The 24,579-nt window shown below is 41.9% G+C and overlaps 2 protein-coding genes and 1 pseudogene across 2 annotated transcripts; all 3 read right to left on the reverse strand.

Moving 5' to 3' along the window:
• Positions 1–302: 302 nt before the first annotated feature.
• Positions 303–14,901, reverse strand: LOC115109099 (vascular cell adhesion protein 1-like). Its single transcript, XM_029633694.2, has 10 exons — positions 12,631–14,901; positions 12,016–12,291; positions 10,352–10,642; positions 9,694–9,954; positions 9,212–9,487; positions 7,866–8,135; positions 5,105–5,416; positions 4,468–4,743; positions 2,056–2,316; positions 303–1,658 (listed from the first exon to the last, which is right to left on the reverse strand). Exons 1-10 carry the CDS (start codon positions 12,665–12,667, stop codon positions 1,498–1,500), a joined length of 2,421 nt encoding a protein of 806 aa, XP_029489554.1. The 5' UTR covers positions 12,668–14,901; the 3' UTR covers positions 303–1,497.
• Positions 14,902–16,303: 1,402 nt separating this feature from the next.
• Positions 16,304–22,751, reverse strand: LOC115109100 (vascular cell adhesion protein 1-like). The gene is made up of 6 exons (XM_029633695.1): positions 22,533–22,751; positions 22,151–22,432; positions 21,675–21,965; positions 20,880–21,137; positions 18,148–18,423; positions 16,304–17,619 (listed from the first exon to the last, which is right to left on the reverse strand). The coding sequence occupies exons 1-6, from the start codon at positions 22,579–22,581 to the stop codon at positions 17,504–17,506; spliced, it is 1,272 nt and encodes a 423-aa protein (XP_029489555.1). The 5' UTR covers positions 22,582–22,751; the 3' UTR covers positions 16,304–17,503.
• A 127-nt stretch (positions 22,752–22,878) lies between these two features.
• Positions 22,879–24,275, reverse strand: LOC115109764 (G protein-coupled receptor 88-like; annotated as a pseudogene).
• Positions 24,276–24,579: the final 304 nt, after the last annotated feature.

Raw genomic sequence — 24,579 nt, forward strand, 5'->3', positions numbered from 1 at the left:
CAGTGTTAGTGGTGTCACTACAGATCCTGGTTTGAATCCCTGCTGTATCACAACTGGCCATGTTTGGGAGTTCCATAAGGCGGCGCACAACCCAGCGTTGTCCAGTTCAGGGTTTGGGGTAGGCGGTCATTGTAAATAAGAATTTGTTCTTAACTGACTTGCCTAGTTAAATAAAGGTCAAATAAAAATAAATAAAGCATTCAATACAAAGCCCCTGATACTTGTTGAAACGTACCCTGGCTTTTCCCACTGCAACAGGAGACCCCAAACCCAAAGCTCCTATTTCAATGAACAGCTTTTAGTTATGGAAATAAATATTTAATAATGAACATCTCTACGAATGTACATTCCAAACACAATTCACAAAAAATAGGGCACAACATATTCACAACATACAAAGGAGTATGAACAGTCATAAACATAACAAATACATTCTATATAGGCTTTGATTTAAAAACAACAGCTTCTTTAATCACGTACCAAACCGGCTATAATATCCCACAGCAATAAAGAAAATGGTGTGGGACAAAAATACTCCATGCACATTGCACACATGCAAACACTTCTAGTAAGAGTCCACATTAAAGCTGGAATCCTTAATGGTGAAATTGCCACATCCGTTTGCGATATTACATCCACCAAATAAGTTAATGCAAACAACAAACACTGTTTTTTTCCCTGCAGCGGACATGATTGCACGCGCGAAAGAACACCATTTTTTTGTTACTACGACACTCCCCAGCTCTGCTTCATCAACAAAACAAAAACAATAACAACAGCTGTGGGGGTGGACAGTGGCGCTGTTTCCCCTGTATACAAAAAAAGCAATGAGGCAAATACAGTTTACCTTGCTTCTCTATATTACATTACCACAATACCGACTTCACCTATTGTTGGGAAACCACCTTCCCATACTGATATAACAAAGTTAATTTAAACTGTACATTTCAAATGCATTGTAATTAACTCATTAAACATTTCAACTTTTTATCACAGCAAATTACAAATGGTATAATTTTGTTTAAAAACATGTACATTGCATTCATCCAATAGTTGTGACACTTAGACATCAATGGGTTCAATGAAAGCTGCCAAGAAGTGAAAAAAGGAGCAAATAATAGTTAGTTGCAGACAGTTAGATTATTAAACATTTGACTGACTTCTAGCTTAGGTTTAATAAAAATGAAAAACATCCAGAAGACCACATCTCCTTAAAGGTACTTCTCTTTTCCTCTTCCAGTAACATCCAAAGGTCATACGGCCTTGTCCTCTGCCCTTCAACGGAGACCTGACAGTGGACAAACCTCTCGTCTGTTCCCTCTCCACTCCAGGTAGGTCTGTCCCTTGGTATGCCTCTGCACACAGTGTAAAAGTCATTTTGCCTGAGGAACCACAAAACACTCACCGATGTGATACTCATACAGTACATGGTCATTTTGGTAGCACAAGTGGGGGCCACAATCTGGCTCTGGACCGCAGGTTTTAGACTCCTCTAGTCTATGCAGACCCGGGCTTACACTTTGCCAGCTCATAGAAGCCCTTCCTCCTGGCTCTCCTCAGGTAGTCCAGGATTAGGCCCGTGGTGGTCACCATGATACCCACACAGACAGCAGGAATGACTACGTGGTTCCAGTCTGGTGAAGTACTGGAGTGCTTCTCTGGAGGCCAAGGGAAGAGGGGAAGAACAGGGAGACAGTGAGGACGAGACAGATTGGCTAACATTTTAGATTTTATGTTTCAACAGCATTCGAGTCCTCTCAAATGACACCAGTGTTTGTTATTGGTGGATGGAATTTCCTTGGCTTTTGCAAGCTTCACTGTTCTCAAACTACTGTACACTGTTGTCAGGTCTATCTCTGAGTTCACTGTTCCCAATTTCTCAGTTCAACATAGGGTTCAAAGTGGTTTCAAGTAACTGGTTTTATTGTGACTTATATTTCATATAATAATAACAAATATAATAATTATATTTGTGGTGAAGGGAAATAAAGAGCTCTCTTCCTGTTTCTTCTAGCATGCCAAGCTAAAGAGCGAACACTGAACCACATCACTCACCTATGACGTTGATGCTGAAGATCTCGGTCTCATAACCCAGGTCATTGGTGACATTCACCTGGTATAGGCCTGTATCATTGGGTGTAAGGTTAACCAGCAGGAAGTTCCCATCCAGGGAGTAGAGCTCTGTGCCATTATCCAGTTTCCTTAAAACCACAGCAGGTGGGGGGAAACTGACAGAGTGACAGCAGATGGTGACATTTTGGCCTTCCTGCACCTCAGCAGATGGATATATCAGGACTGTTGTGTTCCTAGGAGGTGCTGGACACAAGGAAAATAGAACACACATCAATGCTGAGGGAAGACACTTGAGACTGCCTTGAGACAACAAAGGAATTTTAAAAATTAATATAGTACAGTTATAGTCTGAAATACTGTACAACATTTAGTCTATTGGCAGTTTACAATGCAACATACAATATTTATAAAAAAGTATGTCGACACCCCACTGTCATAGGATGCCACATTTCCAACAAGCCAGTTCGTCAAATTTCTGCCCTGCTAGAGCTGTCCCGGTCATCTGGTAAGTGCTGTTATTGTGAAGTGGAAATGTCTAGGGGCAACAAAGGCTCAGCCACGAAGTGGTAGGCCACATAAGCTCACAGAACAGGACCGCAGAGTGCTGCGATAAAAATTGTCTGTCCTCGGTTGCAACACTCACTACCAAGTTCTAAACTGCCTCTGGATGCAACGTCAGCACAAGAACTGTTCGTCAGGAGCTTCATGAAATAGGTTTCCATGGCCGAGCAGCTACACACAAGCCTAAAATCACCATGCGCAATGCCAAGTGTAAATGGAGTGGTGTAAATCTTGCCGCCGTTGGACTCTGGAACAGTGGAAACGTGTTCTCTGGCGTGATGAATCACCATCTGGCAGTCCGACGGACAAATCTGGGTTTGGCGGATACAAGGAGAACGCTACCTGCCCCAATACATAGTGCTAACTATAACGTTTGGTGGAGGAGGAATAATGGTCTGCGGCTGCTTTTCATGGTTCGGGCTAGGCCCCTTAGTTCCAGTGAAAGGAAATCTTAACGCAACAGCATACAATTATATTCGAAAAGATTCTGTGCCTCCAACTTTGTGGCAACGGATTGGGGAAGGCGCTTTCCTGTTTCAGCATGACAATGTCCCCGTTCACAAAGGCGAGGCGAGGACAATACAGAAATGGTTTGTCAAGATCAGTGTGGAAGAACTTGACTGGCCCGCACAGAGCCCTGACCTCAACCCCATCAAACACCTTTAGGATGAATTGTAACGCTGACTGCAAGCCAGGCCTAATCCCCCAACATTACTGCCCGACCTCACTAATGCTCTTGTGGCTGAATGGAAGCAAGTCCCCAGAGCTATGTTCCAACATCTAGTGGAAAGCCTTCCCTGAAGAGTGGAGGCTGTTATTGCAGCAAAGGGGGGACCAACTCCATATTAATGCCCATGATTTTGGAATGAGATTTTCGTACAATTACTGTCTGTTACATTGTTGATTACTGAGCAAAATGTGTGAAACTACTGACAACAGTGTGTGAAATATCAATGAGGCATGTTCTATAGAACCCATTATCTAGAATGACTTGTCATTGTCATTTCATGTTGTTGAGTTCCTGTGCAGTGTTAAGTGTGGTATAAGTGTGATATTCTATTTTGGTACAGTGTGACAACAGCTCAGCCAATGACGAACTTATAGAGCATGTTCTTAGATACTGACAGCTCCCCAGACGTGGAAAAAGTATTAAATTGTCGTACATGAGTAAAAGTAAAGGTACCTTAACAGAAAATGACTCAAGTAAAAGTCACCCAGTAAAATACTACTTGAGTAAAAGTCTAAAAGCATTTGGTTTTAAATATACTTAAGTGTCAAAAGTAAAGGTATAAATAATTTCAAATTTCTTATATTAAGAAAAACACAATTTTCTGTCTTATTTTTTTAAAACGGATAGCCAGGCACACATTCCAACACTCAGACATAATTTACAAACAAAGCATTTGTGTTTAGTGAGTCCACCAGATCAGAGGCAGTAGGGATGACCAGGGATGTTCTCTTGATAAGTGTGTGAATTGGACAATCAAAATGTAAAAAGTACATTATTTTCTTTAGGAATATAGAGAAGTAAAAGTTGGCAAAAATATAAGTAGTAAAGTACAGATACCAAAAAAAGTACTTAAATACTTTACACCACTGCAGCTGCCACATGATGATAGAACGGCCACACTCCAACAAATGAGAGCAAATAACAGACCATAAACAAGAAGCAAAAACAAGAGATCTGTGGGTGTAGAGAACAGTGACTTCATTGAAGAAGCAAAAAAAAGCTAATCAGGGTTAGGGAAAGTTTACTGTTGTTTCCAGTATGAATCCGTGGGAGCGGAATAAAGACTTGATGTGGTGTGTTCTTGCCAGAAGCCTGGCACCCACCTTTGACTGTAATGTATGTGCTAGCTCGCTGGCTGCCGAGCTCATTGAAGGCCTCGCACCGGTAGAGAGCAGAGTCTGCTAGCAGGGCAGAGGAGAGGGTGAAGGAGGTGGAGAATCTGTTGCTGGACTGGAGTTCTATATCCTGGTCCTCAGAGAGTCTCCTCAGCACCATACGTCCCACCGGAACTCCGTCCGACAGGCAGGACACCGCCACGCTCTCCCCTTCCTTCACCTCGTTGGCTGGGCTCACTGTGATGGTGGTTCCCCTGGGGGCATCTGCACAGCAAACATCAGACTCAGTTTAGGTTTATAAACACAGACATCGGTTATAAACCCTCACTACACAACTGCCATTCACACCTCAAGGACTGAAGTTCGGCATAAAGGATTCCCTAAGTTGCAGGCACCAAGGGGGTGGACAACCCACCATAAACACATGTGATTCAAGCAATTAACTGTTCATGGTCCTCCATTCAGAACACAATGTGTGGAATCCGGTGTGTTATAATGATGGGGCGGAACAAAATCCTGTACCACCTTGTGGCTCTCTAGGACCATCCCAATCCTTATCTACCCCACGGCCATAAAAAAAGTTTAGTTTTTTTTTCAGATTTCAATGATCTGTAAAACCACTTACAGTGGAGCTCCAGTACAGTCACTGCCTGCCTCTCTCTCCCACTCTGAGGGACTTCATCCATCTGAAGACTGACTCTGCAGGTGATCTGTCTGCCCTGGTCCTCCGGTCCAATCGAGAAAGAAAGCGTTGACGTCACATTCTGGAGTTCACTGGAATACTGTCCCATCTTGGAGGCTAGCTCGATTTCCCCATCAAGCCACTGGATCTGCAGGAGATTGGCTGGGTAGACGTTGGCTACCGAACAAAAAAAGATGCCAACTCCGTGTTCCAGAAAGGGGCCAGTGTTCTCGATGATAGGGTCCGAGGGGAAAGCTGGGGGGAGAGAGAAATGGGTAGATTAAAATATTAATATGTGACTAAAAGAAGCTGAGACCAGATAGAGATGTGAGCGAGTAAGTCAGGCATGTTGAATGGTAGACTCTTCACTTTGAAGGTTCAAAGATGGGGTGTTTCAAATCCTAATGTTGGGACCTGACAAATTCCCATAAGATACCGTTTTTTAAAAATGACTTCCAGTAAGGGAGGCATTAATCCACACAACTTGTGAAACATCCCTCTGGATATAACCGTGGGTCAAAGACCTGGAATACAGCAACCCTTACCCCCTTCAACACAATGACATTCACATCTAGGAAATATGAAATGTCTTCACTTCAGTGACCCTGGAGTGTATTTATTATTCTTCACTTCTTGGTGATCCCTCTCCCACATTGAACCAGACTACTGATCCCAGTGCAATCCGACAAAAGCAAACTGGACCTCTGCCCATGTTATGTGGGAGAGCAGCATGAAGGATCATTCAAGCTTTAAGTCCTACGTTTGGTTTCATAAGAGGAGGAGTATTCTTCTAACCTCCTACAAAGCGTCACTGTACTCTTTCCAAGTCAGTGAAGTGAACCTAAGCATTACCCAAAACTGAGCAAAACAGTTACTGTAGCAACATAAACCTGTAGAATTGAATGAGGCCATGATCCCACTGAACAAGTGTAAGGCAAGAAAACACACAACCCCAACTAACTTTGTTTTCAACTGGACATTTCCAAATAACCTTGAATTCATCGTATCAATCTGGCATTGGACTTCTGTAAAAAGATGGCTGATGCAAAGCACGTTTCAAAGCAAATACATTGACCTAAACCAAGCCACCTTTCTGATGATATACAGTGGCAAGAAAAAGTATGTGAACCCTTTGGAATTACCTGGATTTCTGCATAAATTGGTCATCAAATTTGATCTGATCTTCATCTAAGTCAAGACAATGGACAAACATAGTGTGCTTAAACTAATAACACGCAAATTATTGTATTTTTCTTGTCTATATTGAATACATCATTTAAACATTCACAGCATAGGTTGGAAAAAGTTATTGAACCTCTAGGCTAATGACTTCTTCAAAAGCTAATTGGGGGTCAGGAGTCAGCTAACCTGGAATCCAATCAATGAGACGAGATTGGAAATGTTGGTTAGAGCTGCCTTGCCCTATAAAAACCACTCACAAAATTTGAGTTTGCTATTCACAAAAAGCATTGCCTGATGTGAACTATGCCTCGAACAAAAGAGATCTCAGAAGACCTAAGATTTAAGAATTGTTGACATGAATAAAGCTCGAAAGGGTTACCAAAGTATCTCTAAAAGCCTTGATGTTCATGAGTCCACGGTAAGAAAAATTGTCTATAAATGGTTCAAAGTTCAACACTGTTGCTACTCTCCCTAGGAGTTGCCGTCCTGCAAAGGTAACTGCAAGAGCACAGCGCAGAATGCTCAATGAGGTTAAGAAGAGTCCTAGAGTGTCTAGTAAAGACTTATAGAGATCTCTAGAACATGCTAGCATCTCTGTTGATGAGTAAGATATGTAAAACACTAAACAAGAATGGTGTTCATGGGAGGACACCACGGAAGAAGCCACTGCTGTTCGTCTGAAATTTGCAAAAGTGCACCTGGATGTTCCACAGCGCTACTTTCAAAATATTCTGTGGACAGATGAAACTACAATTGAGTTGTTTGGAAGGAACACACAACACTATGTGTGGATAAAAAAAGGCACAGAACACCAACATCAAAACCTCATCCCAACTGTAAAGTATGGTGGAGCTGCTTTGCTGCCTTAGGGCCTGGACAGCTTGTTATCATCGACGGGAGAATGATTTCCCAAGTTTATCAAGACATTTTGCAAGAGAATGTTAGGCTATCTGTCTGCCAATTGAAGCTAAACAGAAGTTGGGTGATGCAACAGGACAATGACCCAAAACACAGAAGTAAATCAACAACAGAATGGCTTCAACATAAGAAAATACGCCTTCTGGAGTGGCCCAGTCAGAGTCCTGACCTCAGCCCGATTGAGATGCTGTGGCATGACCTCAAGAGAGCAGTTCACACCAGACATCCCAAGAATATTGCTGAACTGAAACAGTTTTGTAAAGCGGAATGGTCCAAAATTTCTCCAGACCGTTATGCAGGTCTGATCCTCAACTACAGAAAACATTTGGTTGAGGTTATTGCTGCCAAAGGAGGGTCAACCAGTTATTAAATCCAAGGGTTCACATACTTTTCCCACCCTGCACTGTGAATGTTTACACGTTGTGTTCAGTAAAGACATGAAAAAATATAAGTGTTTGTGTGTTATTAGTTTAAGCAGACTGTGTTTGTCTATTGTTGCGACCTAGATGAAGATCAGATCAAATTTTATGACCAATTTATGCAGAAATCCAGGTATTTCCAAAGGGTGCACATACCTTTTCTTGCCACTGTATCGTATACTCACAGAAGACCTTGACCTCAGCGTGCTTGGCCTTAATGACAGAGCCACACTTGGCCTCACAGGTGTAGGCTTGCTGGTTGATCAGCCCAAGTGGGCCCAGGTAGAGCTGGGAGAGGGAGTCCTGGGTGTGTGCACGGCTATGGACGGGCATGTCCAGCATGCTGCTCCAGTAGAAGGCTGGCTGGGGACAGCCCCAAGCCCGGCAGGAGAGCACCAGGTTGGATCCCATCTCAGCCGTCACCCCCACATCCATCGCCACCTCCAGGGGATACCCTGAGAGAATAAAACCACAGGAGAGAGGATAGATGCCGTTGCAGTTTCTATGCCCAGTTCAATTGAATAGAGAGAAATTCAGTTCAATTTGATTCTGTTCCATTTTCAAAAATTCTGTTCAGTTAATTGAATTAAATTAAAACTACTATCCTGCAAGAAAAGCTCTTAGCAAAATCAAACATCTCTACATCTTAATCTACAACAGAAAAAAACAAGGCAAACATTACAGTGAATTAAGAAGAGTAAACACACATCACAAAGTAAAGTTTCATCACAAAAATAATCTGATGGGTAACACAATGAATATTTTGCCAGAGCCCTCCACTTCACATGATCATCACCAATAGTATTAGAAACATGTACTTTATTTATCAGATTCTCTTATCCAGAGCAACTTACAGGAGCAATTATGGTTACATGCCTTGCTCAAGGGCATATCAGCAGCTCCTGTACTTATCTCATCTTACCTGGAGGTGTGAAGCCTATCCTCAGAGTGAAAATAGCAGCAATCCACATTGGAGTCTCTCAAATGTCTGTATGAGTGTGAACAGATCATTTACTATTTCTGCTATCTGCTATGCCACTGTTCTGTGGCTCTTCTACCCAGAGGGGAACCTACTGGCTTGGTGACGCAACACTGTTTGCTCCCCAGAGGATGTGGGTTATCAGTAAGTTTACTAAGACAAATTCCCCGTTTACGATAGTACGTGCCTCTTACCTGTACATTACTAAAGTAACATTCTGTTCATTCTTATAGTTCAACTGAAGGACAACCACCCAGACATACTGGTGACCTTTTTGCAGAACAACAGGGCATACTGTATTTAGGTTACATTTTACATTGAAATATATTATACAGCTACTTTGGTAATTATATGTAATACACTGAAACAAGGCAACTATTTTGAAAAATAATTTGGCCAGTTTCCATTATTAGAATCCTGCCCTTGTTTAATGTACAAAGCTGAAATTACATAATTTGACTCTGGTAACTAAAGTAGTTATAGTAACTACTGTGCAAAAGCATAAAGTCAACTTAAAATGTAATATTACCCAAATGTTTAAAAAAATCTCACCTTCAACAGAGAGCAAGGCGCTGACCTTCTGACTGCCGTGTTCATTGAAGGCCTGGCACTGGTAGAGAGCAGAATCTGCTAGCAGGGCAGAGGAGAGGGTGAAGGAGGTGGAGAATCCATTGCTGGACTGGAGTTCTACATCCTGGTCCTCAGAGAGTCTCCTCAGCACCATACGTACCACCGGAGCTCCGTCCGACAGGCAGGACACCGTCACACTCTCCCCTTCCTTCACCTCACTGGCTGGGCTCACTGTGATGGTAGTGTTGGTTGGGGGAGCTGCCAGAAGGGAAATCATCCAGGATAGAGAGCACAAGACAAAACTTTAGCTTGCTAGTTTAGACATTGTTTTATTGAGATTGCTCCTCCAAACATACTTTTTAGACAAAGCAATAAAGATTACTCCTAACTATTAAACTATCTAGTGACACCAAACAGTAATGATCCAAAATACAAAACTAAGGGGAAATTCAAAGTCATCCTACCTTGAACAATAACGTTCACGCTGGCTGTGATGTTTCCAATGGTGTTGCTCACCACACACTCATATTGACCAGCATCCACCAGTGTCATCTCTGTAAGGACAAGCTCCTCGCTCTGCCCCACAATAACAGCCTGTCCATCTGGACCAATGGCCTTCCACTGTGTATCTGGTCTGGGGTTCCCTTCAGCATGGCATGACAACGTGAGACTGGAGCCAACTCTCACAGCAGTCGGCTCAGATATTGATATATTCTGTGGCGCATCTGGAGAAAATAAAGAACACATTTTTGATGTGGTTGTTGTAGGTAGGTCTCAATCTAATCCTTACTCATGACTCAAATTCCATTGCATTCCATTGAGTCATTGTTAATTGCTAAACTGCGCATGGTAAGTGTATCTTTTGAATTCAAAAGATTATTTGTTGCCGTTATGAAAGTTAAGTTCCAAATGTTTCCAAACTCTATAGTAGTTCAATTGAACCAGTTGTGCCTGGGGAAGTCCTGGGTGTGTGATTTTCCTTTTGTGAGGGTGGAGACAGAACTCTCAATTTCTAACACATATAAACAGAAATGAATCACACAGCTGACCAAATTCCGCAATATTTTACACTGGGTTAACAGAGATTACCCTTTGTCTAACATTTATACTTTAGTAACTTACAAAGCACTGTGAGAGATACGGTGGTTTCCTTGGTCTTCTCTTCATCAGGCACACCATCCTGATCGTGAGAGGCTCTGCATGTGATGCTTGTCTCTTTGTCCTCTGGGGTGGGCGTGAACCTGTAGGTAGATACAACGGACTCTGCGTCTGTCTGGAGCATGCTGTCTCCTCGCAGCCACTCAAGTCGCAGGTGCTCCACGGGATAAGCATCTATCACCTCACATGTCAGAGTGTTGGACTGGCCCAAGAGAAGATGGTCGTAGCCTGATATGACAGGTGCCTCTGGAAATGCTGTAATATCAAATGTCGATCGTAGGGCAGCTACACATGTTTGAAATTGAAATTCGTAGACCTCCTTTCAACATGTACAGTGCCTTCAGAAAGTATTCATACTCCTTTATTTATTCTACATTTTGTTGTTACAGCCTGAAATCAAAATTGATTAAATATTTAAAAAATTACCACCCATCTACACACAAATACCCATAATGGCAAAGTGAAAACATGTTTTTAGATAGTTTAGCACATCTATTGAAACTAAAATGCATCTCTAATTTACCTAAGTAATACATGTTAGAATCACTGTCGCCAGTGATTATATCAGTTTGGAGTCTTTCTGGGTAAGTGTTTAAGAGCTTTGCACACCTGAATTGTACAGTATGTGTACATTATATAAACTGTCTTAAAACTGGTTGTTCATTGCTAGACAGCCATTTTCAATTCTTGCCATAGACTTTCAAGCTGATTTAAGTAAAAACTGTAACTAGTCCACTTAGGAACATTCAATGACATCTTGGTAAGCAACTCCAGTGTATATTTGCCTTGTGTTTTATGTTCTTGTCCTACTGAAAGGTGAATTTGTCTCCCAGTGTCTGTTGGAAAGCAGACTGAAACAGGTTTTCCTCTAAGATTTTGCCTGTGCTTAGCTCTATTCCATTTATTTTTTATTCATAAAAACTCTGTAGGCCTTGCCGTTGACATGACAAGCAAACCCATAACATGATGCAGCCACCACCATGCTTGAAAATGCGACTCAGTGATGTGTAATGCTTTGTATTCAAGAAGTAAAGTACATTTCTTTGCCACATATTTTGCAATATTACTTTAGTGCCTTATTTCAAACAGGATGCATGTTTTGGAATATTTGTATTCTGTTCAGGCTTCCTTCTTTTCACTCTGTCATTTAGGTTTGTATTGTGGAGTAACTACAATGTAACTCCTCAGTTTTCTCCTATCACAGCTATTCAACTCTGTAACTGTTTTTATGGGGTATTGTGTGTCGGTCAGTGACACAAAACCCAAATTTAATCCATTTTAAATTCAGGCTGTAACAAAACAAAATGTGGAAAAGTCCAGGGGTGTAAATACTTTCTGAAGTCACTGTAGAACTGATTCAATTGGACTGATTAAATTCCCTAATGAATTAAGTTACATACGGCTGACTTTATAATACGTTGTGTGATTATTAAAGTATTAATAAACAATTTATTGATCCATTCATATTTCATTTATAAGCATTTATAAGGATGATAAGCATTACAATTCAACAGCATTCATCATATTTATAATAATAGTTGACAAACTTATAAGCATTCATGTGCATTTTATATTGGCTAATTACAATGGTTTATGATGGCTTACTGAATCAAGTTTAATGGACTTACAGTACACTTTGACAACCACACGCTGTTGTTTGGTCAATGCTCCGCAACTGACTTTGCAGAGAAGTATGTCATCATGTACTGTCATCACAGGCTCAAAGGCCGCCACGGAATCCGATCCTGAGGTGTGTATTTTAGCAAACATGGGCTTATCCCCCAGCAAAGCCCAGGACATAGTAACCTTTTCGTTACAATCCTTCACCGAACATCGCAGCTCCTGCCTATCACCAACTCTGAAAAATGCACTCTTTGGTTTTAGCTCCACATGAAATGCAAAGGCTGAAATGTAAAATAAGAATGAATTAGAATTCCCATTCATAATCAATAACACATAACGGTAGCTATAAAGTAGTCTAAGGAATGTTGAGGTCATGACAGTCAATTATTAGTCATAAGGTAGGCCTATTAGTAAATGATCATATTTAGCTACTATGGCTGCATATGTAAATATCGTCAAGTACAATACTGACATTTTCTGATTAGTTCACATCACAAGTCTACCCATAATCATATTAAAATGCATGAAACACAGTAGGCTTCCTACAGTATATAGATTGAAGACAAGTCACATTGATTGTAAAGTATAAATCTGTTGGAATGATAGGAATATAAGCTTACCTGTTACTGGTAGTATCACTATCCATAACAGAGACATCGAGCTAGACTGTAAATTTCCTTAGTCCTCCTTTGTTATGCTGTGGATGTTGTGTCTGGTCTGCCCAGTGTCCAGATCCAGAGCCTGTGGATTTATCACTTGTAATAGGGGGGATACAAACAGGGGGGAAATATATATTTAAAACACCCCCTTAAAATACCAAGGATGAATTCCCCCACTCTTTGAGTGGCCTCTAGTCTCGGTCTCTGTCTCTGTCTCTGTCTCTGTCTCTGTCTCTCTCTCTCTCTCTCTCTCTCTCTCTCTCACTCTTCTTTCTTTCTCTCTCTCTTTGTCTGGTTTGGTTGTGAATGACAACCCCCTCTGCTGGTTTAAATGGAACACAAGATGGTTTCCTTTAAAACGTGATTAAATTATATTTTAGCAGAGGAGCAAGATATTTGGGATCCCTCTGAAAATCACAGACATGATATGTTAACTAACATAGACATGTTCCATATTTATGTATTTTATCTGCCTGCCTGTCAAGTATTTTTTTTAATTGAATTTAACCAGACAAGTCTTATTTACAATGACAGCCTCTCCTAACCCGGATGACGCTGGGCCAGTTGCGCAATGGGACTCCCGATCACGGCCAGTTGTGATACAGCCAGGGATTGAACCAGGGTCTGCAGTGATGCCACTAGCACTGAGATGCAGTGCCTTAGACCACTGCACCATTAGGGAGCCTACATATATACAACACGTATTGAGCTAAATTAAATCTCCATGAACATAAATATGTGTATGGTTTACCACCTAACTGCAGCATTAAGTATAACCATAGCAATATAACTAGAATGTATTCCTAGGACAACACCAATGCATCTGAGGATATAGATGTCCATGTGATGAGACCAGTCTGATTTACAGACCAGTATCCTCTCATATACAGTGCATTCAGAAAGTATTCAGATCCCTTGACATTTTCCACATTTTGCTACGTTACAGAGTTATTCTAAAATTGAATCCATAGTTCGCCCCTCATCAATCTACACACAATATCCCATAATGACCAAGCAAAAACAGGTTTTTAGACATTTTTGTAAATCTATTAAAAATACAAATCTGAAATATCACATTTACATAAGTATTCAGAACCTTTACTCAGTACTTTGTTGAAGCACCTTTGGCAGCGATTACAGCCTTGAGGCCTCTTGGGTATTACGCTACAAGCTTGGCACACCTGTGTTTGGGGAGTTTATCCCATTCATCTCTGCAGATCCTCTCAAGTCCTGTCAGGTTGGATAGGGAGTGTCGCTGCACAGCTATTTTAAGGTTTCTCCAGAGATGTTTGATCAGGTTCAAGTCCGGGCTCTGGCTGGGCCACTCAAGGACATTCAGAGACTTTTCCCGAAGCCATTCCTGCGTTATCTTGGCTGTGTGCTTCGGGTAATTGTCCTTTTGGAAGGTGAACCTTCACCCCAGTCTGAGGTCAAGAACACTCTGGAGCAGGTTTTCATCAAGGATCTCTCTGTAGTTTGCTCTGTTCATCTTTCCCCATCCTGACTGGTCTCGCAGTCCCTGCCACTGAAAAACATCCCTACAGCATGATGCTGCCACCACCATGCTTCACTGGATAACAGCTGCACCCCACCCCCAAATTACTTCCCGTGGCTATGGTCAGGCGCCTTTTGGATCGTATGAAATTGCTGTGGTATGTCAATGAGATTTCAGGGGTGCTGGAGGGTGTGGAAGAGCACTGCCCTGGTATAGAATGTACCCTCTAAATCAGTCTTACTTGTTGAAAAACAGACACAGAGAGAGTCTAGTACACAGAGTGCTCCGTGTTCATCAATTTGAATAATAACTTTTAGCTAGCTGAGTGCACAAAGTTTCTTCAGGAATGTCCTTTTCTTGTTGTTTTGTTTTAAAATCTCAAATTGATAAAGTGGTAATCCGCTGATTCTCTTCACCGCAGATCTAACCCATCACACCCCTCTTCAAGAGGGGCACTACGCTCCAGATCGCCTTATGTGCTCAGAGGTCCTTGATGAGGATCTACCCCATCACACCCCTCTTCAAGAGGGGCACTACGCTCCAGATCTTATGTGCTCAGAGGTCCTTGATGAGGATCTAACCCATCACACCCCTCTTCAAGAGGGTCACTACGCTCCAGATCGCCTTATGTGCTCAGAGTTCCTTGATGAGGATCTAACCCATCACACCCCTCTTCAAGAGGGTCACTACGCTCCAGATCGCCTTATGTGCTCAGAGGTCCTTGATGAGGATCTAACCCATCACACCCCTCTTCAAGAGGGTCACTACGCTCCAGATCGCCTTATGTGCTCAGAGGTCCTTGATGAGGATCTAACCCATCACACCCCTCTTCAAGAGGGTCACTACGCTCCAGATCGCCTTATGTGCTCAGAGGTCCTTGATGAGGCTCTAACCCATCACACCCCTCTTCAAGAGGGTCACTACGCTCCAGATCGCCTTATGTGCTCAGAGGTCCTTGATGAGGATCTACCCCATCACACCCCTCTTCAAGAGGGTCACTACGCTCCAGATCGCCTTATGTGCTCAGAGGTCCTTGATGAGGATCTACCCCATCACACCCCTCTTCAAGAGGGTCACTACGCTCCAGATCGCCTTATGTGCTCAGAGGTCCTTGATGAGGATCTACCCCATCACACCCCTCTTCAAGAGGGTCACTACGCTCCAGATCACCTTATGTGCTCAGAGGTCCTTGATGAGGATCTACCCCATCACACCCCTCTTCAAGAGGGTCACTACACTCCAGATCACCGTATGTGCTCAGAGGTCCTTGATGAGGATCTACTCCATCACACCCCTCTTCAAGAGGGTCACTACGCTCCAGATCGCCTTATGTGCTCAGAGGTCCTTGATGAGGATCTACCCCATCAATACCCCATGATCTATTTTAAATGTAAGACTATGTTGCATATTTAAAATTAAATTGTTGACTATGGAAACAAATAGAAATGTGATTAACAATATTTTCAATATCCAACTTTACCCTCTGCAATACTTTTTACAGTAGGTAATAAGCTGTAGCTTTTCGTGGAGAAAATATATAAAACACATTGACTGCAATCTGGTATGAAACAATCAGAAGAAAAACAAAGGACCTCTTGGACTTCCTTGAATTGTTGTTATATCTGGATTACTATTCATATCGTGGAAATCTTCTTGCTTCAAACAATTACAAAAATATAACAAGTGTGTTTTTGAGGTGGGGGAGAAGGGCACCGATCATATTTGCAATAGAGATGGTATAGCATTACAGTAAAACCCATACACAACCTATGTTGTAGACTTTCTGGTAAGGTTCAAATCCTTCCATTGGACCCAAGCATTCCATTTATTTCCGTTTGATTGTTAAGAACAACCTGTTATCTTCACAATATACACTGAGTGTTCAAAACATTAGGAATATCTTCCTAATATTGAGTTGTACCCCCTTTTTCCCTCAGAACAGCCTCAATTCTTGCGGGACTGAGTGGCGAGCGGTCAAAGGCACTGCATCTCAGTGCTAGAGGCATCACTAGATGTTCGATCCCGGGCTGTATCACAGCCAGACATTGAATATCCCTTTGAGCATGGTGAAGTTTTTAATCACACTTTGGATGGTGTTAGGTTCTAACTTTTCAGAGTAAATAACTCACGGACACTAGAGAAGCTTAACCAAGTTTAATTCTTCCCCAAGGGTCATTACAGCTGTATTCAGACAAAATAACATTTCTCACCCTTACAATTATATATACCCCACTTTAGACACTCCTCCGGCTCTCCAATCCTTACATCTTATGGTTCCACAGGAAGAGAGTAATAGGGTAATAAACCCTTATTACTCCCTTCAGGGGATCTGACCTGACCTCAACCTCTCCTTCGCCTAATCCACAGATATCCATCTGCTCCCCTATAGATCTCCTCCTGTACACACAACACATTCCAAAGCCATGTCTTTCTACAGAAAACAATTAACTTCTGACATAAAACCCAGTCTCTTTCACTCCATATATTCAATGCTTATGATAATTTATTTAATATCTCAATGTTCAGAGTTCATCCCGAATCCAACAATGGTGTATCAATACACCCAGTCACTACAAAGATACAGGCTTCCTTCCTAACTCAGAGTTTAATGGCTGTGATAAGAGAAAACTGAGGATGGATCAACAACTCCAAAATACTAACCTAAATGACAGAGGGAAAGCAGGAAGTCTGTACAGAATATACATTTTCCAAAACATGCATCCTGTCTGCAAAAAGGTGCTAAATTAAAACTGCAAAACATGTGGTAAAGAAATTAACTTCATGTCCTGAATACATAGCATTATGTTTGGGGCAAATCCAACACAAAACATCACTAGGTACCACTCTTCCTATTTACAAGCATTGTGGTAGCTGCATCATGTTATGGGTATGCTTGTAATCAGCAAGGAATAGGGAGTTTTTTGGGTTAAAAAGAAACGAAATAGAGTTAAGCACAAGCAAAACCCTAGAGGAAAACCTGGTCTGCATTCCAACAGATACTGGGAGTCAAATTCACCTTTCAGCAGTACAATAACCTAAAAACAAGGCCAAATATACACTGCAGTTGCTTACCAAGACAACATTGAATATTCCTGGGTGCCCTAGTTAGAGTTTGGACTTAAATCGGCTTTAAAAAAAATGATTTAATCTATTTTGAATTCAGGCTGTAACACAACAAAATGTGGAATACATTATTAAGGGGTATGAATACTTTCTGAAAGTACTGTACATTAATCGCTGTTAAACTCTGCTGTATGAATTGATAATAAGGCACTCTGGTTGAGACCATCTGAATGGCTCCGGATTAGATCCCACACAGTGAGGTGATTTAAGGTAGCATCACTTCAGCCATTTAGCTAACATGAATCCTGCCACGATGCCTCCTGTGATTCCGCTGACAAGACTGCCAGCCACTGCACCCACCATCTGAGTGAACACCTTAGACTCGGGCTCCGCTGCAGGCACAACAGAGGGACACCACATTTAAATAACATGGCATTTTAGGGAATGTAGTACAAGTAGTGCAAAAGCCTGTATTACTAAGCCGTTTAAAGATGTGGAACTGGCAATATGAACAGCAGTAAGGTTTGACTGGTTAGTCTCCATGTAGAAACCTCCACGTTTCCTTTTTACAAATGACTATCAATCTATAAATCAGTTCTCTTTAACCACTTAATTCCTTGATAGCATTTTCTATTTACTTATACCAGGGCTCTCCAACCCTGTTCCTGGAGAGATACCGGCCTCTAGGTTTTCACTCTAATCTAGCGCACCTGATTCTAATAATTAACTGGTTGATAAACTGAACCAGTTAGTTACAACTGAGGTTGGATTGAAAACGGGACAGGAGCTCTCCAAGAAGAAGGTTGGAGAGTCTTGACTTATACATAGACTGGTAATTTTGTGAATCAATATACATTTATTGATGGAGGAAATCATTACAAGGCAGCAAATATGACAACACACGGGTGGCTATTACGTACCTTGAACAGAGGCGGTATAGAATGCTCTCTCTGTATTCCCACTGTGGTGAATCACTCTACACTCATAGATGCCTTGGTGGTGCTCTTGGAAGTTATCTATGATTAAATGGCTGTTCGTAACCATGGCCTCCTTGGGTAGGGCCATATCTGGGATTCTGGTCCAGATGTACTGTTTGGCTTTGGGGTACATGTCTGACAAGCAGGTAAGGTTCAGCTGAACCCCATAGGAAATGGCCTGCAGTGGGAAGGACTGGATACTTGTGTTTGCTGGTCCGTCTGCAAAGATCAAACAAATGTTGTTAAAAATGCATAGATAATATGAAAGTATATACACTGAACAAAAATTGTATATTTCAATTTCAAAGATTTTGCTCTGTTACAGGAAATCAGTCAACTGAAATAAATTAATTAGGCCCTTATCTATGGATTTCACATGACTGGGAATATAGTTGTGCATCTGTTGGTCACAAATACCTTTAAAAAAAGGTAGGGAGGTGGATAAGAAAACCAGACAGTATCTGTGTGACCACCATTTGCCTCATGCAGTGCGACACATCTTGTTTGCATATAGTTGATCAGGCTGTTGATTGTGGCTTGTTGTCCCACTCCTCTTCAATGGTTGTGCAAAGTTGCTGGATATTGGTGGGAACTGGAACACGCTGTCGTACACGCCAATCCAGAGCATTCCAAACATGCTCAATGGGTGACATGTCTGGTGAGTATGCAGACCATGAAATAATTGGGACATTTTCAGCTTCCAGGAATTGTGTACCGATCCTTGCGACATGGGGCCGTGCATTACCATGCTGAAACATGAGGTGATGGCGACGGATGAATGGCACGACAATGGGCTTCAGGATCTTGTCACATTATCTCTGTGAATTCAAATTGCCATCGACAAAATGCAATTGTGTTCGTTGTCCGTAGCTTATGCTTTCCCATACCATAACCCCACTGCCACCATGGGGCACTTTGTTCACAACGTTGACATAAGCAAACCGCTCGCCCACATGTCTGCCATCTACCCCATACAGTAGAAACCGGGATTAATCCGTAAAGAGCACACTTCTCCAGCATGCCAGTGGCCATCGAAGGTGAGCATTTGCCCACTGAAGTCGGTTACGACGCCGAACTGCAGTCACGTCAAGATCCTGGTGAAGATGACAAGCATGCAGATGAGCTTCCCTGATATGGTTTCTGACAGTTTGCACAGAAATTTGTTGGTTGTGCAAACCCACAGTGTCATCAGCTGTCCAGGTGGCTGGTCTCAGATGATCCCGCAGTTAAAGAAGACAGATATGGAGTTTCTGGGCTGGCGTGGTTACACGTGGTCTGCGGTTGTGAGGCTGGTTGGACATACTGCCAAATTACCTAAAACTATATTGGAGGTGGCTTGCAGTATAGAAATTAACATTAAATTATCTGGAAACAGCTCTGATGGACATTCCCGCAGTCTGTGTTGCCGATTGCACGCTCCCTTAAAACTTGAGACATCTGTGGCATTGTGTTGTGTTACAAAAGTGTACATTTGAGTGGCCTTTTATTGTCTCCAGCACAAGGTGAACCTGTGTAATGATCATGCTGTTTAATCATTGATATACCACACCTGTCAGGTTGATGAATTATCTTGGCAAATGAGAAATGTTCACTAATAGGGATATAAACAAATTTGTGTACGAAAATTTGAGAGAAATAAGCTTTTTGTGCATGTGGAAAATTTCAGGGATATTTTTTTTCAGCTCATGAAGCATGGGACCAACACTTTACATGTTGTGTTTACATTTTTGTTGAGTACAGATGTCAAAATGCTGTCATTTGTAAATGCAAATAGTACAATTATGAATCAAACGATGATGCGGACACGGTCAACCACTCACCACTGCGACCTGTATGCTCTAGACAGCTGGCCCTCGCTACATATTCATCGCCAGACCCACTGGCTCCAGGTCATCTATAAGTCTATGCTAGGTAAAGCTCCGCCTTATCTCAGCTCACTGGTGACGATAACAACACCCACCCATAGCACTCACTCCAGCAGGTATATCTCACTGGTCATCCCCAAAGCCAACACCTCTTTGGCCGCCTTTCCTTCCAGTTCTCTGCTGCCAATGACTGGAACGAATTGCAAAAATCGCTGAAGCTGGAGACTTATATTTCCCTCACTAACTTTAAACATCAGCTATCTGAGCAGCTAACCGATCGCTGCAGCTGTACATAGCCCATCTGTAAATAGCCCACCCAATCTACATACCTCATCCCCATATTGTTTTTATTTACTTTTCTGCTCTTTTACACACCAGTATTTCTACTTGCACATCACGATCTGCACATCTGTCACTCCAGTGTTAATATGCTAAATTGTAATTACTTCCCTACTATGGCCTATTTATTGCCTTACCTCCTGACGCCATTTGCACACACTGTATATAGACTTTATTTTTTTTCTATTGTGTTATTGACTGTACACTTGTTTATTCCATGTGTAACTCTGTGTTGTTGTCTGTGTCACACTGCTTTGCTTTGCTTTATCTTGGCCAGGTCGCAGTTGTAAATGAGAACTTGTTCTCAACTGGCCTACCTGGTTAAATAAAGGTGAAAAAAATACATTGCCATAACAATTAGCGTGGGCATATTATTACAGTTCCAGTACCATCAGATAAGGTATCTTAAGCTTAGCAATGTGGAACCCCTGCTTGTTGGCTCCTGGCTAATGTAGTTAGTAGAACACTTACATTGCACCTCCAGTTTCATCTCTTCCTTTGCCTCGGACACCCCGTTCTTGGCCACACACTGGTAAACCCCTTGGTTGCTGCGGTGTAGCCGGCCCGTGACATTTCCTTGTGCGTGTCGATGCAGATTCTTGGGCCACAGCTCCCCTTTTCTCTCCCACTCAATAGTAGGGGTGGGGTTGCCGTCACTTCTACAGCTCATCACCACTTCCTCCTCTTCCATCCCAGATGAGGAAGCACTGATGTTGATCTTAGGTGCATCTGGAACACAACAACACGTTACTATGAGATATCTGAGGACATATCATATTATCATATTGCTTCAGGATCTATGTGATCCTGTCTGATCTACATGAGTGCCCAGGGAGTGGCGCCTTGAGGGCGATTAGTAATTCAGCATAAGTCAAACAGATTAAGTGTACTGTACTGCCATCAAGGTTGGAAGGAGACATCTTTGAACACAGTGAATCATTTCAGTAACACTCTACCGAGAGCATGTAGGAGCCTTTATAATGTCTTATAACAAGTCTTATTTGCTATGTTTCTCTATGTGTAACATTTTCTGACATCCCAAACTGGCTGGCATTTTAGTCCAGATCATTGGGATTATAAGACATTATAAAGGGGCTCAAACATACGCATGACAAGTCTTACACTGCATAGCTGCATCATAATGCATTATACGTGGATGCTTTCAGTAACGTGTTAGCATTATCTATTCACAAACCAACTAGGGACTATCACTAAGACACCGTATACCCATTCTGAAGTGAATCGGAATTGTAATCAGGTACTCACAGTGTATGTCGAGACAGTAAGAAACCTGTTTTGAGTTATTTCTCATGTCTGCTTTCACTTCACAGGTCAGACTCTTCCCAGTATAGTCCCTCAGGGCAGTGAGAGTCAGTGTGTCCGACACGTTAGCTGCATCCAAAGTCTGCTGAGTTTCATCTTTAAGAAGCTCACTTCCTAGATACCAGCTTATGTGGACACTGTCAACGTGGTCAAATGCATCAACACTGCATGTGACATCACAAGCCACATTTTCCGTCAAAATACTTGGCATCACCAAAACAGGTTGACTAAAAGCTGTAAAATCAGAGAGAAGTTGATGGAGAGTGATTTTGCTCTTTCACACGATGGCAAAACAAGTTATTTAGGCCTTGGCTAAAGTAGACTAGCATTATAATTTACAGTGTAAATATGTCAAACTATTCAAGACATTACTCAAGGCATTGACAGTAGTTTTTGAGGTTATGTCATCACATACTTACCATAGACAGTCATCTTGACAGATTTGAGTTTTTTCTCTGAACTGCCATCGCACTTTGCATCACAGGTATATCGACCCGCATCCTCAATCTTCACCTTGGAAAATTTGAGAGTGCTGTTTTTGGTTCGCATACGATCAGAGTCAGTAGTAGCTCTTGTCCAGCTGAACTGTGGTGTCTTACAACTACCAACGCAAACACAGGTGAACTGGAAGGCTGAACCTGCTAGCACAAATACCTCATTCCCAGGAGGTGAAATGGCGACTTCTTCTATCTGACTACAGACTACAAAACAACAATACATACATTAATTGAATACATAAAATATCCAAAGCATAAATGGAATGAATAATATGAATTTATTGATCAGAGAAAATATGTTTACCTGTGACATGGAAGAAGGCACACAGTTGAAGAAGTTGCATCTTTTTCATATCCAGTTAGAATATTGAGCTTGAATGTAAAGTTTTGCTGCAGAGCTTGGCCACTCGATGTGCAAGGTATCCACCCTTTACTCTAAAAAGACTGGACATTCCATGATTCTGATGCCAAAAAGGGCTAAGCTAGATCTTTTCCTGTTATTATTGGCTCCTTAAGTCATTTCCAAATGGAAACAATGATGGCGACAGGAAACCGTGTGTGTGTGTGTGTGTGTGTGTGTGTGTGTGTGAGAAAGTGAAAGTGATGATAAAGAAGCCCCTAGTCTCCTGTAATGGCCAGATGTGAAACAAAGTTTTGCACTTAAAAATGTTGCTTTATTAAAATGAACACAAACTGATTTACAATTAGCATATAACACTATTACAACCATGGTCCATAAAACAGTATATTGAAAAATACATGAAACTAGACAAACTAGTGTTATACACAATGTTTTTACAAATATTTGACTAATTTGTTGAGTGTGCTTCCAGTTGACAGTGTTTTCCATAATGGACCTACAGAATAAGCTGTAACAGCATCAGTAACATTTTCCAATTGAGAGTAACATTATGGTGTCATTTTTTTATTGCGTTGTCAGGTAGGCTTTCTAAAACACTGTAGCAGCTGTATCCTTACAATAACCAATGTCATAGCAGTTCAGATTATGTTCAATTCATCTCGGCCAAAAATTTGACTATTTTGTCTTGGGAGAAGCTGAGATATTGTATTCATGGTAATGGGCTCAACTCCAACTGCAAACCCTCTCCAAAATTCTCCCTTGAGCACGGATCTGAAATATTTTCTAAACTCCTCGTTCTTCCACGTGTAGAGAAATTGGTTTGTAACAAAGATAGTGCAGAAAATAATCCATGAACATGTCCCAAGTGCCAATGGAACCGTGGTAAAAAAAAAGTGCTGTTAATAAACACCCGGAAATGGGGCTCTGTAGTGAGGATGAATATGAAACACACTGCCAACACGTAGAACCCCCAACGTTTGTCCTTTCTGGGGAGCGAATATGGAAGGTTATTCACGATAGGAAAATGTAATATGTTGACCCTCTTCACACTCATCCGCACCCTTCGAAATATTTAGAAATAACAATACAAAACAACCATTGTCTGACCAATAATAGTCAACACCAGGGTACCAGCTTCAAATGGGTCAGAGAGAATGGGCTTCCCTCATTTGAGCAGTGATGCTGCGGAATCAAGGAGATATGAGCATCCTTCCTGTGGGTACCGCGAAGACGTGATCCAGGGTAGAAGAAATCCCAGCGCCGAATGCCAAGACGCAATTAGCATCCATTATGTGTGTCTTTTTTGGTAGATGGACAGATACGTCGCTGGTGATTTGGTAATCAACCCGTATCGATTGACGGCTATGAGGGGATGGGAGAAAAGAGAAGTGATGCCGAGGAATAGGAGCGCATCTTTGAAGGCTTGGTACCCAGCCGGAAAAGGACTACCAGAAGAAATCTCCACTGCCTCGTGCGGCATCCAAATCGCGCACACCAACAGTTCGGCTATTGAGCCGTTCACAATGAACGCATTACTAGCCGTTCGAAGTTTCTTAAATGTCTTGACCAGGTAGACAACCAAAAGGTTTAAAATTGTCCCAGACAAGCACATGAGAGAATAGACTGCCGCAAGGTTGATTTTGCATTGTGTCCCACATCGCAGTCTATCAGTTGCGCCGATTCAAATCAAATCAAATGTATTTATATAGCCCTTCGTACATCAGCTGATATCTCAAAGTGCTGTACAGAAACCCAGCCTAAAACCCCAAACAGCAAGCAATGCAGGTGCTTGCTGGTGCCATTCGTTTGGCATGTTTGAAGAATAAAAAAGGTTTTTCATATGAAAGGATGAAAAAGGAGTCCTTATGCAATATTGTTTATGCCAATCTCCTATTCAGTGGATATGTTCCCCATGTTAATGCGGCAGTGATACAGTTGCATGGGGGGTAATAGACTATGCGCGCAGCGCGCCTGTGGTGATGCTACAGAG

Source organism: Oncorhynchus nerka, linkage group LG25, assembly GCF_034236695.1.
Source record: "Oncorhynchus nerka isolate Pitt River linkage group LG25, Oner_Uvic_2.0, whole genome shotgun sequence".
Taxonomy (NCBI): Eukaryota; Metazoa; Chordata; class Actinopteri; order Salmoniformes; family Salmonidae; genus Oncorhynchus; species Oncorhynchus nerka.